At 34.7% G+C, this 16,656-nt stretch overlaps 2 protein-coding genes across 4 annotated transcripts in view; one reads left to right on the forward strand and one right to left on the reverse strand.

Moving 5' to 3' along the window:
- Positions 1-16,656, forward strand: part of GTF2E2 (general transcription factor IIE subunit 2) — a 59,999-nt gene that overhangs the window by 483 nt on the left and 42,860 nt on the right. For both annotated transcript variants that reach the window (XM_032468705.1, XM_032468704.1), the window contains exon 2: positions 2,742-2,911. In XM_032468705.1, coding sequence (XP_032324596.1) covers positions 2,746-2,911 — 166 coding nt within the window. In that variant the 5' untranslated portion in view covers positions 2,742-2,745. The remainder of the gene's footprint in view (positions 1-2,741; positions 2,912-16,656) is intronic.
- Positions 8,634-15,971, reverse strand: SMIM18 (small integral membrane protein 18). 2 transcript variants are annotated; one of them, XM_006194590.3, is made up of 3 exons: positions 15,819-15,971; positions 9,417-9,498; positions 8,634-9,003 (listed from the first exon to the last, which is right to left on the reverse strand). In XM_006194590.3, the coding sequence occupies exon 3, from the start codon at positions 8,962-8,964 to the stop codon at positions 8,668-8,670; it is 297 nt and encodes a 98-aa protein (XP_006194652.1). In that variant the 5' UTR covers positions 8,965-9,003; positions 9,417-9,498; positions 15,819-15,971; the 3' UTR covers positions 8,634-8,667. The 2 variants fall into 2 exon arrangements, with proteins under 2 accessions (XP_006194652.1, XP_032324597.1); XM_032468706.1 differs by lacking the exon at positions 15,819-15,971 and adding an exon at positions 13,300-13,400.

Here is a 16,656-nt window from a genome sequence, read left to right on the forward strand (position 1 = left end):
GTTTACATTAGCAGTAACCGCATAAACCATGTGTGTGGAGTTTGGGGAAACCACGGCGTCCAGCTAACTATAATTTTTATGCTCCTTCATGGACTGTTTTTTTCCACCTGCCTTTTGGAGACCTAGTTTGGAATGATTTTTAAACTTTAGTTATAATAGTTTGTTTTCTGCAAAGTCTAAAGACATTTTCCAAAACAAATTGCGGCGCTACCTTTTACCGTCCACCTCTACATTTCTGTCATGTAAGCGGTAAGCAGTCTCTGTTCTCAGCTTGCCGGCTATTCATAGTGTTGGCACCTGCGAGGCTCAGGCAGGGAAAGAAGCAAAAGAGAGGAAAAGTAGTAAGGTTGAAAGAAATCGAATAATATCCTGGAAAGAACGTGGGACTTTGGAGTCAGAAGATCTGATTTAATTTTTGGCTTCTTAGTGGGCGAACACGTGAACTTACTGAGTTGTGGTGGTGTTTTTTAAAATGTAAAATGGGCAGGGTGATATGTCCTGTCTGCTACACTGATCAGTTCATGTAAAACTCCAAATATTGAGTCATCTTTGAGAAAAAGGAGGAAAAGTTAGTTGGAGCGTGTGATGGTGAAAGACATTAAGCCTTATATGTTTCAGGTGCCACTGAACGTTACCTGCACCACACAGGTCGCTTTTGTTTCGGAGGCCTTGGCCGGCATTTCAGGGCTGGAGTCAGGAGCAGCTGACTTAGGAGTCAGGATATTGGAGTCCTGGCTCAGGCACTTTCAGCTGTGTGACCTTAACTATGCCCCTTCACGTCAAGTTTCACCTGTTGAAATAGGGATAAACCTAAATACCCAAATATTTATTATCTGATCCTGTTGTGAGGATCAAATGCTGTAAACATTTAGGTCTTTGTAAACTGTAACCCTTTCATTTACTGTGTTAAACTTGTGATTATAAAAGCCTGGGTTAATTATCTGGCTTAACAAGGTGAAACAGATACAGGTGTTTCTTGTTTTAGCTTGTCCCGTCCCCCCCCCCTCCCCCAGCCTTGGGAATTCTCTTGTTCTCACCTTCCCTCCCCCAAGACTCTCCTGCTTTCCTCGCCCCAGTATAACCATTCTGTTATTTCTTTTCAGATCCAACTCAAAATAGTAATACTGAAATAACATATGTATGTAGCTGTACTATTTAAAAAACTGCTTTCACAAACATTTGCTCACTTTATTCTTACAGTTGGGCTAGCTGTAGACAGCATTGATAGGTATCCTCATTTTACTTATGATAAAACTGGATTTCGAGAAGTCTAGTGGTTTGCCCAGGGTCATGTTACTCTTAGGGATTAGAACTGAGGGGAGAAGGCAGGTGTTTGATTCGAGGTCCAGTACGAGTGATTCTTCCTTAACTGAAGTTACTCTGATTATTTCTTACTAGTGCTTACGTTTTTAACTTTTAGCATGCTAAGTCGCTTTTTATTTCTTCATTGCTTTTTAAGTGAGGTGCTTTGTGCTCTCGTGTCCTCAAATGTAAGCTGCTTGAAGGCAAAGATTTATCTTCCAGAACCTTTTAGAGCTTGGAGTACAGTGCCTCACAAACAAGATGTTTAATTAATGCTTGTGAAACCATTAACAATGAGGCTAGAGCAATTTAAAGATGTTCCTCATTCATTATTCATTTAACAAATATTTATTGAGCTACTCCATGCTTGAAGGCTTTCAGAGTATAAGATAGTCTTTTTTTTCCTCTGAGACCTTTCTTCCCAACTTATTACCATTAGTCTTACAATGTAGAAATCATTTACATTGTCAACTTGTGTGCTTCTGAGACTCTCCACAGAGTTCTAGGGAGAGTTCAGACAAGAGAGGAACGTTTTTAAATACTTGGTTTAATGACCTGTGGCTTTCCGATTGTACTGAAGTAACTTAGAATTATAGTTTCAGAACTGAGGGACAAAGAGATCTAGTCCCATCTCCCTGTAAATCAGGAATTTTCTGTACATATTTCTAACAAATATTAATCCAGCCTCTTCACCACTTAATGTTAGAGTTCATCAGTTTTAAAATGTACCTTTTAATTTATAAGCAATTCTGATGGTTCTCTTTTTTTTTTTTTGCAGTGAGCCTTATGTCTTCTAATTTCTGCCTGGTTGTCCTGATGCTGTTTCTAAAGCAGCATTGTCCAACAGAAATAGTGTGAGCTGCAAGTGTGAGCCACACATGTAATTTAAAAATTTTAAAACCCAACGTTGTAAATCAACTATACGTCAAAAAAAATTTTATTCTAGTACCTATAGTTTAAAAAAGGTAAAAAGAAAGGAAAATTAATTTTAACCTTTTACTTAACCTAGAATATCCAAAATATTATCACATTAACATAATCAATCTTAAATATCTCATTAGTAGTTCTAAAAGTTCTTTTCATTGTATTGAGTCTTTTAAATCTGGTGTGTATTTTACACTTTGTACATCTCAACTCTTGCCCCATTTCAGGTGCTCAGTAGGCACTGTGGCCAGTGGCTGTCATACTGGACAGCGTAATTCTAGTGGTTTAGAGAATAATTCTTTTTACCTAGTACCTAGCACAGTGCTTGGCTTATAACAGTTACTAATTAAAGATTTTTTTGAGTGAACGAGTAAATGAATAAATGCAAGTGCTAGGGGACTAATAATAAAAGGTAATTTTGTTTGGGAAGTAACTCTTGTTGAGACCTGTGAATTTAGCATATAGGTTTGAGTGACTTGAATCTGTATTAAAGAAATTTATTTTTTTCTTTGCAGCATTATGGATCCAAGCCTGCTGAGAGAACGGGAGCTGTTCAAAAAACGAGCTCTTTCCACTCCTGTAGTAGAAAAACGTTCTATATCTTCTGAGTCATCATCTTCATCATCAAAGAAGAAGAAAGCAAAGCAAGAACATGGAGGATCATCAAGTTCTAAACAGAATTCTGGTTAGTAAAACTGACTGTTCAGCTTTTATTTTTGGGAAACCATTTAGTCATGAAAAGTTCATTTTTTCAGTTCAGCATTCATATTGATTGGTACTTTGTTAAGTGTAAGGGATAGAATGATAAGAGTTTTTTGCTCTTAAGTTATTAAGATTTAACTGTTAAGGTGTTAAAATTGAAGGTGTTAGAATTTAGGTTGTTATCCTTTTAAAAAATGTCATTGAGGTTTAATGTCTATACCATACAGTTCACTTATTTTAAGTGTATGATTCAAAGGTTTTTAGTAAGTTTGCAGAGCTGTGCAGCTGTTAACTACAATAGAATGTTAGAACATTTCCATCACCCCCAAAAGATCCCTTGTGTCCACTGGTAGTCACTCCTTGTTCCCATGTCAGCCCCTGAAAATAATCTATTTTTTGTCTCTATATGTTTGCCTTTTCTGGACATCTCATATAAAAGGAATTGTATAATACGTGTTTTTTAGTATGTGGTTGCTTTTACCTGGCATCTGTTGGGATGATCATGTTGTTGGTTAACACTGTATTCAGTTAATTGATTTTCAGATATTCAATGAACCTTAACATTCTTTGAATAAATGCTACTTGATCATGGTGTGTAATCCTTTGTTGTGACGTTCAGTTTGCTGATGTGTTGTCCAGGATTCATCCATATTGTAGCATGTATCAGTACTTTATTCCATTTTATTGGTGAATAGTATTCCATTGTACGGATATACCACAATTTGTTTATCCACTCACTAGTTAATGGACATTTGGATTATTTCGAATCTTTGTGTGGATGTGTTTTTTTCCCCTTTTGGATAAAGACCTAAGGGTGGAATTTCTGGGTAATGTAATAATTTTATGTTCATCTTTTTAAGAAACTACCAGATGGGTATACTGTTTTACATTATTTTATTTTTTTCTCATTCTTGACAACACTTGTTGTTCTTTGTCTTTATAGCCATTCTAGAGGGTATGAAGTAGTATTGTTGTGATTTTAGTATGCGGTACCCTAATGACTAATGACGTTGAACATCATTTCATTTCATGTGTTATTGACCATTCCATGTGGCTTGGTGAAATATGTATTCAGATACTTTTTGACCATTTGAAAAAATTGGGTTGTCTTCTTCCTATTGATTGTAAGAGTTCTTTGTGTATTCTGGGTACAATTTGTTGATCCAGTATCACATGTGTTCTTGGTGTCATATTTTAAGAGATCTTTGCCTAACCCAAGGTCATGAAAAGTTACTCTTGTATTTTCTTATGAGTTTTATAGTTTTAGCTCTTAAATTTTGGTCTGTGATATATTTGAGTTAATTTTTTTGTGTATGGTTTCATATAAGGGTCTAAATTCATTTTTTTTGTATGTGGTTATTCTTTTGTCCTTGTGCCATTTTTGAAAAAGGTTTTCCCTATTGACTTGGATTGGCACCCTTGTTGAATTCATACTCAGGTGACAATAAATGAGGGTTTATTTCTGGAATCTGTTAGGTTCCATTGACTCATATGTCTGTCCTTAATGCCAGTACCACATCTCTTGATTGCTGTAACATTCCAGTCAAGTTTTGAAATTGGAAATTGTAAGCCCTTCAGTTTTGTTCTTTTTTTCAAGATTGTTTTGGTTTTCCTGGATCCTTTGCATTTCCATATAAATTTTAGTATCAGCTAATCAGTTCATGTCTGTAAAAGAGCAAACTGTGATTTTGATAGGGATTGCATTGAATCTTTAAATCAATTTGGGGAGACCTACTGTCTTAACAATATTAAGTCTTTTGGTCAATTAACATGGTTATCTTTCCATTTATTAGGTTTTTAATTTAAGAATGTTTTGTAATTTTTAATATGTCTTAAATTTTAAGTATTCTTTTTGATACTGTGAATGAAATTTTCTTAGTTTGATATTTGGATTGTTCATTGCTAGTATAAATATATTAGAGTTTTGTATATTGATCTTGTATTCTGCAACCCTGTGGAACTCATTTATTCTAGTTTTTTGTGTGGGTGGATTCCTTAGGATTAGTCTACATAATAGGATTATGTCATCTGTGAATAAGAACAGTTTTATTTATATGAGTGCCTTTTATTTTTCTTGCCTGTCAGGACTGGCTAGTATGATTTTGGATAGGAGTAGTGAGTGTGAATATCTTTGCCTTGTTCCTGATCTTAGGGGGAAAGCATTCAATCTATGCAAGATGTTAGCGGTAGGGTTTTTGTAGATACCCTTTATCAGGAGTTCCCCCCTATTTCTAGTTTGTTGAGAGCTTTTAATCTAAGTGAGTATTGGATATTGTTAAATATTTTTCCTGCATCTATTGAAATTATGTTTGTTCTTGTTCTTTATTAATATGGTATATTACATTAATTGATTTTCAGATGTTACACCAACCTTGCATTCTTGGAATAAATCCTGCTTGGTCATGGTGTGTAGTCTTTTTTGTTGTGAGATTCAGTTTGCTGATATTTTGTACAGGATTTTTGTCTCTCTATTCATGAGGGGTATGGTTTGTTGTTTTCTTCTGATGCCTATTGAGCTATTTATGGCCCAATAAAATGATCTGTGAAGTATTCCATTTTCCTCTACTTTCTGGAAGAGTTGTGAAGGTTTAATATAAATTTCTCTCTAAATATTTGATAGAATTCACTAAGTAAGCTATTTGGGACTGAGTTTTCCAATTGTGGGATGCTCTTGGTAGAAATTTCTTCTTGTAGATCTATTCAGGTTTTCTCTTTCTTGAGTTAATTTTGGTATTTTATGTCTTTTTAGGAGTTTGTCCATTTCATCATCTACATTATCCAAAGTTTTTAAAAGTATTCTCTTGCAATCTTTTTGATTTCTGTAAGTTTAGTAGTGATATCCTTTAGTAGTGATATTCCTTGTTTCTGATTTTAGGAATTTGTGTTTTTGTTTTTTGATTAGTGTAGCTTAAAGGTTTGTCAATTTTGTTGATATTTTAGAAACCCAACTTTTGATTTCATTGATTTTTTTCCCCGTTTTTCTGATTTTTAAAAATTTCATTAATTTCCACTTCATTTATTATTTCCTCCCTTCTGCTTATTTTGAGTTTAGTTTACTCTTGGGCTGTTATCTTTTAGACAGCTAGGTCAGTGCAACTTAATTCATAACAAAAATTATTTACCTATTTCAAAGTGTAGTAGTAGTGATCTTTATAGATACCATCTTGTTAGATGTTCTTCAAGCTGTTTTCCTAATTGACGTCAAAGCAGAGCCAATCTTTCTTTGAAAGTAGACTTGTCATTCTTATTAGTACATAACAGGTTTATCTCTCATTCCAATAAAATTTGCATTGAATTATGGTAAACAAAATTTTAGAAGTGTTTTAAACATTAGCAAAGACTTGCTCTTAGACCTAGTCTCTTTGATTTGCTTAAGGCTATTTTAAGCTCCAAAATCTCAGTGGCTTAAAATAACAAAAGTTTTTCTTTCATACCTGTGTTTATCATGTGTTAGCAGAGGTCTTAGCTCATTAGTCAGTCAAGGACCCAAGCTGATAGAGTAGCTGATACTGCAAATGTTGTTGGTTTCAGTGCCAGAGGGAAAAAGAACTCTTAAAGATCTTGCCTGCCAGTTCATTGCTCTGGTCTGGAGGTGAGGGTGACTTCATCTCACAACTCATTGGCTAGAACTAGTCACAGGGCTGTATCTAACTGGTTCCATGTGCTCAGAAAGAGGGGACCTGGAAATACTGGGTGTAAACACTAAAGACACCATACCACCGTAGTTTGGGCCACTGTCATTGGATTGCCCGATTAGCTGCTTACCGCGTCTCCTGGTTTACTTTCTTTATTATCCATTCTCTGTACAACAGCCATTGATTTTTCTAATCATTATTCTGATGACATCTCTCTCTGCTTAAGGCTGATCATTGTTTTCAGACAAAGTCCACCTTTCCCTGCAGTTTGCATGCTGTGCCTGATCTGGTCTCCACTTACCTTTTATGCCCCTATCTCTCTGTTCCTGTACTCTGTGCTAGTGATACTGACTTGTAGCTTCTCTAATCTGCTTTACTCTCTTCTGCCTCTTGGCCTTTCCTCATAGTACTTCCTCTTCTTGGAACATTCTTTTGTACCTCCTTCCCTCTTTCCTTTGGTTAACTCCCATTCTTTTAGATTTCAGCTTAATAGTCATTCCCACTTGGCAGTTTGAATTCAGTGCTTAGCCCTTGAATTCCCATCGCACTCCCTATTTCTGAGGAAGCTGTTGTATGCCTTTGTAATTGCATGGTTACTTGTTTGCTGTTGTAACCTAATATCTCACACAGAGAAACACTCAGTACATATTTGTTGAATTGCTAAATAAAGTACAGGGTAAGGTAGGGAAAATTTGATAGTGTATATTATAAAAAAAAAAACTGTATATTAAAGGACCCATATGCTTCCCAACTATGGCAAGGACCCCAAAGTTTTCTGTTTATGAAAATATGGTTTTAACAAGTACCTTGGTTATTAAAGTATTTTGTATATCTAGATTTCATAAGTCTTTTGAAAGTTGGTTACATTTTCTGTGTTTGTTTCTAATGTCAGAAAAAAAAGTAAGTATTATGTCGAAAAGTGATTTCAAACTGGCATTTAGGGTTCTCTAAAACAAAAATGACAGATATGTATGTTTCATGTCACATATCAAATATTTGCTGTTTTGCCATAATTTTCAATAGCTTCTTAATTTATTAAATTGAAATGCCCATTTAGTTAAAGGCTGTTATTTCCATTTTTTTTGTCGTTATTTTGAGTAATGCTGTTGTACACATCTTTGTATCTTGAGGTTTTTTTTTTTTTTTTTGACCTGATTTCTCAGAATAAATTTCCAGGAGTGGCATCTCTGGTCTAAGGGCAGTTGTAGTGCAGTGGTTAAAAGCATGCTTTGGTTTGTTCACGGGTGGTAGCAAAATAGTGTCATGGTTATAAAATAGAATACTGTATAGCTCTTAACATTCCAAGAAATAAAACTGCCCTATTTCTTAACAGGTGTTAAATGGTCTTACCTTTTGACTTTTTTTTGCAGTTTTTTTGCATTGGGTATCTTAGCCCTTGAGAGAGTGAATATGAGAAGCATAAAGAAAGAACAAGCTCAAGAAATGCAGTTTAGGGGGTGTGCAAGTAAGTTTTAGTTTGAAAATGGCCCATCTTAGACCATGTATTTCTTACTAAACAGTAAGTCAGTTTTATGAAAAGTTTATGCAAGTGTACTTGTGACCTTTCTGAGTATTTTGAGATTTTTTTTCCCACACCAATCTTACATAAAACTTAATTTTTAAAAAATGTGTAAGCTCAATAAACTAGTAAATACTGTTTTTTAATAAGTGGGGACTTATGTGTTAGTGGAAGTATTTTACTTTGGTTTTGGATAAGCATTTTAAATAGCATTTTAATTAAACCAAAACACATGGAGAATAATTCTGTTTTTTTAGTCCATGTGATTTGTTTAGGTATAAGTAACTTGGGGATCATAAGCCTTTCTTTTATTTTCCAGTTTACCTTTTAATGAATACTGAATTCTAGGAATCTTTTATCCAGTTTTTGAAGTGTCATTTTAAATAGATTGGTAAATTATTCACATTTGTGAAGTTTCACTGTATATTTAATGAAATGGATACACACACAGAAAGTGCATATTTAATTTGTTTTTTCTTTCTAGTAGAAATCTTTTAATTATTCATAGACAGAGTCAGTTTTGTAATAACAATTGGCCTCGGAAATTTTTCTTTTTTTCTCAGTGGTTGAGGGCTGTTTTTGAAGCTAGACTACTTCAGTTTCACGTTTTCTGATGTTGTCCATCATACTTCTGAGGGGGTTCGGTTCACTTCTCAGGTCTTTCACAGTTTTGTTTTTCACACAGCAGCAGCAGTTAAGCACTTCATAAAGGAAAGCCAGCACTACTAAAGAGACCACTGTAAATATAAATAAAAGCAGAATAACAAAGCAGGCAGTGTTCCAGTTATCATGGAAAGGGTAAATTTTTTGAACTTGAAAACCAAGGTACTGATAAACAGATGTAGTTGTTTCATTCCAGAGGCTGGAGCTCAGGGAGGCCATTCTTAAAGAGATAGCACTTCTTATGTCGCTTGTTTGACTCTATAGAGAGGTAGAAAATGAATACATGTAACCAGAGTTTACAGGTTTGTCAATTCAAATCTCAGTTTTAAGATTTGTTAGTAAATTTATATAGGCTGCATCAGTGTTCCTTATTTTCTGCCATAATTAGAGCCTGAGTGGTGTTTCTGAGTTTTTTCTGTCTATGCAGTGTATTCTTTAAACCATACTATGTATTTCTTAATGTATATCATTTGTTAGACAAATATGTTTGTTCAAGTGTCATATACAGAAATTAACTGCTAATGGAGGGAGAAAAAGGCAGTTGAATTATTTTAAAAATTTGACTAAAGCAGTAGTCAGTGAGCTGTTATTTATAAAAGATATTTGCCCTTTAAAGTCTTCCAGCTGCCCTCAGAAAAGCTTTTCGCATTACCCTCATGGATCCATCTCACCTGCTTAGTTCAGTGTATTTCTGTCTCTTGTTTCCTCTCCTTTAAACTTCCAGGACAGGTGATCTGAATCAGGAAGTAGTGGCTGAGTGAAAAACAGCAGATAAAGAAAAGCCAAATAATGACAGTTTTCAGAATAAGGACAATAAAATTTTAGATTAACGTTGCCTATGCAGAGACCTGAATTTAAGGTGTTTGTTTTTGGTAATGTGTACGATAGTCTTAAATGTCTTGTAATACCTCAATGACCTATGGGCACGAATACTTAAAAAAAAAAAAAAACAACAGACAAATTCAGTGCTCCAAAGCTACCTAAATTGTTGTTTCATTTCACAGAACTAGCCAGTGAGTTAACGTTTCAGTGTTCTTGCACTAGATTTTGCTCTTGTTGACCTGATACTTGTTAGGCCTTAAATGGAGTCATAAGGATTGAAGATTTGATACTATTAAAAATGCTAAATGACTTTTTATTATCTGAATCTTTTAAAAATATCTTTTTAAGCTTTAAAAAATTATGCAATACCTATATACCAAGAAACTTCTTGAAGTAAAAGGGGAAAAACCCCGTACTTCCACTTGAGTTTGTATGCTTTCTTTTATGAAAGAAATGAATTACTTTGCATACTTTTTCTTTGCTACGTAGTTGTAAATATTAAACGTATTTATTGATTACCTACTGTGTAGGAAATACTTTTCTAAGTGTTGGAGTAATGTGTGTGAGAGTGTTTTATTTAAAGAAAATTTCAAGGTGGTATAGAAATTTAAGAGTATAATGAACGCCTGTGTGCCGTGACAAGCTTCATTTCTCAACTCTCGGCCAGTCTCCACCTCTGCCCTCTTGCTTCTACCTCATACATTATTTTGAAGTAAATCCCAGATATCACGTCACTTCATGTAGGAATATTTCAGCACATATCTCTTAAAAGGTGAGGGCTCTGTTTTAAAATGTAATCACAATATCATGTTCACACCAAAAAAGATAAAAAGGTGACTTTAAAAAACTCCAAGCCATAACAATATAATTACATAGATTTGTTTTCTTTATAAACATAATTTTAAAACTTTGGGATTGATAAATTAATATTTTCTAAGTTTCCTTTTTCTTTCTTAAATATAATTTGCTTGGCAAATCACTTCGCCTGTCTGAATGGACTTGTTTCCTTCCTTTCTTCCCTTTGTGTATGTTGAAGATCAGATCGATGATCTAAGGCCAGAAGTTAAGGCCTAAATTTATTTACTTATTTTTGGATTTAAGAATCCTTCCGTTTCATGGCGCTCAGTGACCCTTCCTCGTGAAATGAGGTACAAGAGACTAATGGACAGTAGTTGAATCAGTTGCTTCCTTAGTTCTTGGACATACAAAAATACATTGTCTGGCACATAGATCTGTGATTAACTTCCCACTACATTACAGCAGTTCAAACTATGTCAGGAGACCCAGCCTTTCAGAGTTACCCTCATTTGTCCTTTGGAGTTTTCTTTTCTAAGCACAGTCTTTAAGAAAGCAGGGCTGAATTGCTGTGTTGCACAACTCCAGGGAGCACTGGTCATACTGTGTTGTGGGGTGGGCACCATTCACATAGGATACAGTGTAAGCTGAAGCTGAGCAATGTGGGGTGCTGCCAGGCTACCCCTCCACCTCTGCCTTGTTGCTGCCTCTGATTTTGCACACATTGTCAAGTAACCTATGGAAACTAACTCAAACGGAGACAGAAGTTAAATCCTTTTTGACCCAGCCTTCCTAATAGACTAGTGTAGTGTGTGCATGTGCACAGACACGCACATGCCTGAAAAGTGTTCAACTTTGGAGCTCTTCTAAGGTTTTTAGCAGTACTAAAATGAGGGTATTCCTGGGAAGGGTAACATACATTGTTAGGGTTATTTTTACTTAAGTGTGAATGAGTTCCAGGTCGGTTTTGAAAAGCAGAGGAGTTAATAGAGAGGCGAGAGAAGATGAGGACCTTGGAGAAACGGGATGGTGCTGTTTAGCTGGGTGGGTGAAGAGCAGGAAGACCTGCTTGAGGGTCTGTCCCATAATTTTACCTGGGCTAACCTATACCTCTTCAGCACTGATGAACGTATTCCTTAGACTTTTTGTTAAGACTTTTCAGGCTGATTCCTTTTTAAAATTTGGGAATTTCTTTTGAAGATTTCTCTTCTAAATCTGGCATTAGAGCTGATTGTGTAGGGGAGGGAGGAGAGAGTCGAGTGAAGCAATTTCCACATTATGCCCCTCAAATTAGTTGATGTACCTTATTAATGGACTTAAGCTGTTACTTCACTATTGATTTCAGAAATAACAGCAACTTAAAATAAAATTTGAAAGCATCACCTGTAATGATCCTATCTCCCTAACATATATGAAACTTTTGGCTTTTTTCTTTCTCCTACAAGTTGACTATATAAATCCATAATTTATACCTGGTTGAAATTATGCTGAATTTATTACTTTGCATAGTTTAATTTATTATGAGTAGGCCTTTTTAAAAAAAAATTTGTAGTGACTTTAAAACTGGGGGGAATTTGTAAAGATAGATAATGTAAATTACTATTTCAAAATGAAATTTTAGAATGATTAGAAAGTTGGCTTAAGGAACTTTATACTCTATTTATTTTTGAGATCCAAGTGAACTGCTTAAAAACTTTTAAGGTCCCCTCCCCCTGAAAAATTAGGGAGGGAGGAATAAGGATGGGAAGGATGAGAGAAGGGGGAGGAGAAGGTGGGATAGGCAGACAGACACAATTACATTTAATTATTTGAAGTTAACTTGCTCTCATTCAGTGACTCTTCTACTGATTAAATTAATACAGTATATTCACAGTTGAATGTAATGCATGAGTGAGGTGACTATGGAAAGCTTTTTAGATATGTTTTTAGGTGAACAAGATGCAGGACAGTGTGTAGAGGAAAGAGGGAAATAATACATATTTCTACTTGCTTGAATCTGCACAAAAATCTTTGAAAGGGAGATACAAGAAATTAATAACAGTGATTCCTTGTGGGGTTGGTTGGAGAGTAGAATCTGGGGACAGGGATGTGTGTGAGACTTCTCAAGGAGTACCTTGTGGACAAAGAATGCCACCTGCTGTGTCAGCAAACAAAGGATGTTGAAGCCGTGAAGCCATCAGCTACTACAGCTGCACCTGCCAGTGAGCCCTGAGGGAACTCAGGATGGAGACAAACAGGCTGCCTGCAGCAGTGCACACTGAGGGGACTCAGGATGGGAAAGAACTAGATACTGGCCCTAGATAGTTAAGGTGCATATCAAAGGAACGATTTCAGTGCTCCCAGACTCGTGCATCTTCCTGCAAATTCTTAAGCTTGAGCTATAAATTCATTAACCTGAGGTATCTGGTTTTCTGTAATATTTTGATGTTCCTACTACCTGGTTTTTGTTGCAAAATCTCGTATATCCTGGCTCCTCCCTTACCTCTTTGGAGCAATCTGAGAGGCTGCCTCCTAGGCTTAAGTCCTCAGAAAGCCCCTCAAAAAATCTGCCAAATAAAACATAATTCTCAACTTTTAGGTTGTGCATTTTTTCCTAGTCGACAATTCTGTATATTCTTTTGGTTTTTGAATCATTTGAATGTATTACTTATTCAAATCCAAACTAATATATTTTAAAATTATTCCCTGCCTTTGGTTTTTAATAGTCTGTTGTGTTTTATATAGTCTATTGTGTTTAATTGTTGTGTTTGGATTACTTCTAAAAAAATGAGGTTTAGTAAACTCATTTTGGTTAGGCTGTATACTTTATCCACACACGAATGTGCCTTTAGTAATTATTCTTGTAATAGTGACTATAGAGAACAGTGTATGGTGCCTCCAAGGGTAGTTCTAAGTTTCGCTAGAAGCATCTAAGCAGTTTTAAGAAAGAGTACATACATGTCAGGTTTATGTTGTAAATGACGACAGCTGTTTGTGAATGTGTTGATAACTGATGAACAACTGAAAACATTCACTCTTTAGTTAGCTTCTGGGCGTATCTGGAAAAAGTGAACCTTTAATGTGGAGTCATCTTCCACCTTTAACTTTTTTTTAATTTTTAAATTATTTATTCATTTTGTAATTGAAGTACATTCAGTTACAACATGTCAATTTCTGATATACAGCACAATATCCCGGTCATGCATATACATACATATGTTTTCATATTCTTTTTCATTAAAGGTTATTACAGGATATTGAATATAGTTCTCTGTGCTATACAGAAGAAACTTTTTTTTAGTCTATTTTTATGTATAGTGGCTAACATATGCAAATCTCAAACTCCCAGATTTATCCCTTCCCACCCCCTTTCCCCATCACCTTAAATTTAATGTGGTTTATTCTTTCAAAGTACACTACAGTTCTTCTGTGTTAAGTTTAGGTAAAATCTAAATCTTACTTTGATGGATTAGACATAATTAGATACATAGAAAGACATTTACCATTAGTATTTCCTTGTATTTTAAGACTATTTTTGAAATTAAAACGTAAATTTATATGAAGCAAATGCTGTAAACATGCCTTATGAAAAGTAAGAGAAAATGGCTTAAGAAAAATGGTCTATTGTACTTTTCTGGATCCCTCATTCCCTTTAAAATTTCATTACAAGAATGGGAAGTATTAAAGGAAAATTATAATTTTTAGTTTATATTGTTGTTTTGTATATTCCCTTATTTCTCCTTCCATTTTAAATGGTCCTAGTGAAATATTTATAAGGATAGGACTTGGAGCTGTTCTAGAACCTTGAATTGCCAGATGAGAATAAAATTATGCTTTTGCTCTATTTATGGAAAAAAAAAAACCCCTTGAATTGAATTCTGTAGTGCCTTTAAACATATCACTTTGAAATATGATCAACTGATCATAATATCATTTATATATAGAACAATTCACACGGCCCTGGAACTTTCTGAGGTAGGCCATGTCTCTAAGGTAGTTTGGCGAAACAACAGTGAGCCTCCATCTGCACTAACTATAGTTACATTACCAGTAAAATGTGGGCTGATTATAGGGTTAAGACAATGTGGGTGGTAGGAGTTTCTGCCTGCAGTTTACCTGAAGTTTACAAGTTAACTGTTTTATTTGACAAAGTTATTTTTACTTTATCTGAGACTTTTTTGGGGGCTCCCACACTTTGTATATCAAGCAGGAATGTTTTCTAGGCAATTAACCACACTGTACTGAGCCTGGAGAGATCCAGTATCTTTTTACAGAAGCCTTTGAGCTCTATAAGGGATACTTTGCTCATGCCAGCAGAACACTGGCTAAGAAATAAAAGGAAAAAAATTCTTTAAAATTTAAATAGATTTACCAACAAAGAAAAGGGCAGAAGTTGGATCTTTAGTTTAGTTTAGGTAATCTGGAACTATAACATCTAATAAATAATTATATTTTCATGCTTGAATATTATAGAATTAGAAATTTGGTCAGCAGTTTATACTCATTTTTAGTAGACATGAATGATGGCTCTGAGCCATGAAAGTAATCTTACTACCTTGAAAGTTACCCCCTGTCCCTTAACCAGTTTTTCTTAGGACATATTTTTTTTTTAAATGGAATTTATAAAAAAGATTTACTGTGTATTTATTTTGAGGATCAGTTTAAGAATAACTTTAACATATTAAAGTACTGTGATAAATACATATTTTGTAGCATACCAAAAACATAACTGTCTAAGAAGGTTTTTAATTTAACAATGGCATGACTTGTATGTTCAGTAACATAGACTTTAAAATTTCACTGTAAGGAATTTTAATTAAAATATATGAAAATCTGAAGCTCTATAAATGCTCTCTTTGGTTACAGTATAATGTAGCCTACCTATTGGTACCTTTCTGGTCTTTTTATTTTTATATAAAAATCACAGTTATGATCATTTATAGGCATTCTCTACACCTACACTCAAAATCAAATAAAAACAATTTTGAATTATTTTCTCATATTTGTTAAAATACAACAAACTTTTTTTTTTTATAAATAACTGCTTTTTACCAGCCAATATAATTTGCACATATAATCAGAAAGCTTTATGCTTTTAGTCTAGGTTTTTCTTTAAGAAAAATCCTTTGTTAAGAGAAACCAAACTGCTGAAATGAAATAGCTCAGAGAAAATGAAATTTGCAAGTAACCACGTAAATCAAATGCATATGGTTTACTCTAAGGTCTGGATATAGATCAGATTCATAGAAAATGTCATGAATTTTCTGTTAAGGCGCAGAGGGTGAGGGTGCTTGCTTATCAAGTAGCACAAGGCGGACTTCACATTTTCGTAATAAAATCCTGCCAAGCAATGAAATGAATACATTTTTTTGGGTCTTTAGTAGGAACAAAGCTTTCTGCTTGGTTTTTATGATAAAATATTTATACTGTATCATAAGGACATGTATTACTAAATAAAAAAGATCATATAAACCTACCTCTTGCTGAAAGGCTGCTGTTGAAGCGATGGTATCGTCTGTGTGTAATGCAGTCTAGTGCACAGCCAAGATGGAGCTGTGCTCCTATTGGTTGAACCACAGTGCAGCTGACAGTTTCCTCTCCGTTCATTTGCATTTAGTCTTGCCACCCTAAGAGTAAATCATTCATAAACTTGAATAGAGCTGTCTGGGTTCTCAACTGTCACCCCTTTTTCTTGCCTTTTTTGTCTTTAAGCTAAATTTCTGTATAGGAATTTGTGAGTTAGTAACAAATTGTTGATTCCTTAGTGTTTAGCTATAGAATTTCAGATCCTTCAGTGATTGTTTCAGTGCTCAGGCTAGAAGAGAGGTTGTAACCTAGGAAACAGTCCAGGTTTATCAGTTTGGTATTTCCTTCAGGAAATGTGCATAAAAATCTCATAAATGATTTTTTTTCAGTATTTGTTCTTTATATAAGTCTTGCTCTCTGAAAGTGATTATTTCCATGTGGCAGTTTGATTTATATGAAATTCTGAGGGAAAAGAAATAAGGTTTTTACCTCTACTAATTGGGAGAGGGTTAGTTTTGGTAGGTACACCACCTGCATTAGAAAAGCAGTCTGTGAAATTTAAATTGCAAAAGAATCCTTAGTTGGTCTTTTAGAGACAGAATGTTTTTATTTTGCTGTATTAGAGTTATGGTCTAAGCATAGCAGTCATGGTTTTTATTTATGCGAATGGGCTATTATAACAACAGTGGACTGGGTAAGTGCTTGCTATGCAGACATTTTTTTACATTATGGATAAATCAGCACATTTGTTTCTGGGGCAATAAGGTGTACATGGATATATTCTTACAT

This window comes from Camelus ferus, chromosome 26, assembly GCF_009834535.1.
Source record: "Camelus ferus isolate YT-003-E chromosome 26, BCGSAC_Cfer_1.0, whole genome shotgun sequence".
Lineage (NCBI taxonomy): Eukaryota > Metazoa > Chordata > Mammalia > Artiodactyla > Camelidae > Camelus > Camelus ferus.

What these genes read in the sequence shown, in the direction of transcription:
- SMIM18 (XM_006194590.3), bottom strand. Translation starts at nt 8,964, where the DNA reads ATGGCCTCCCTGAGCTCCAGCCTCTGGAATGAAACAACTACATCTGTT.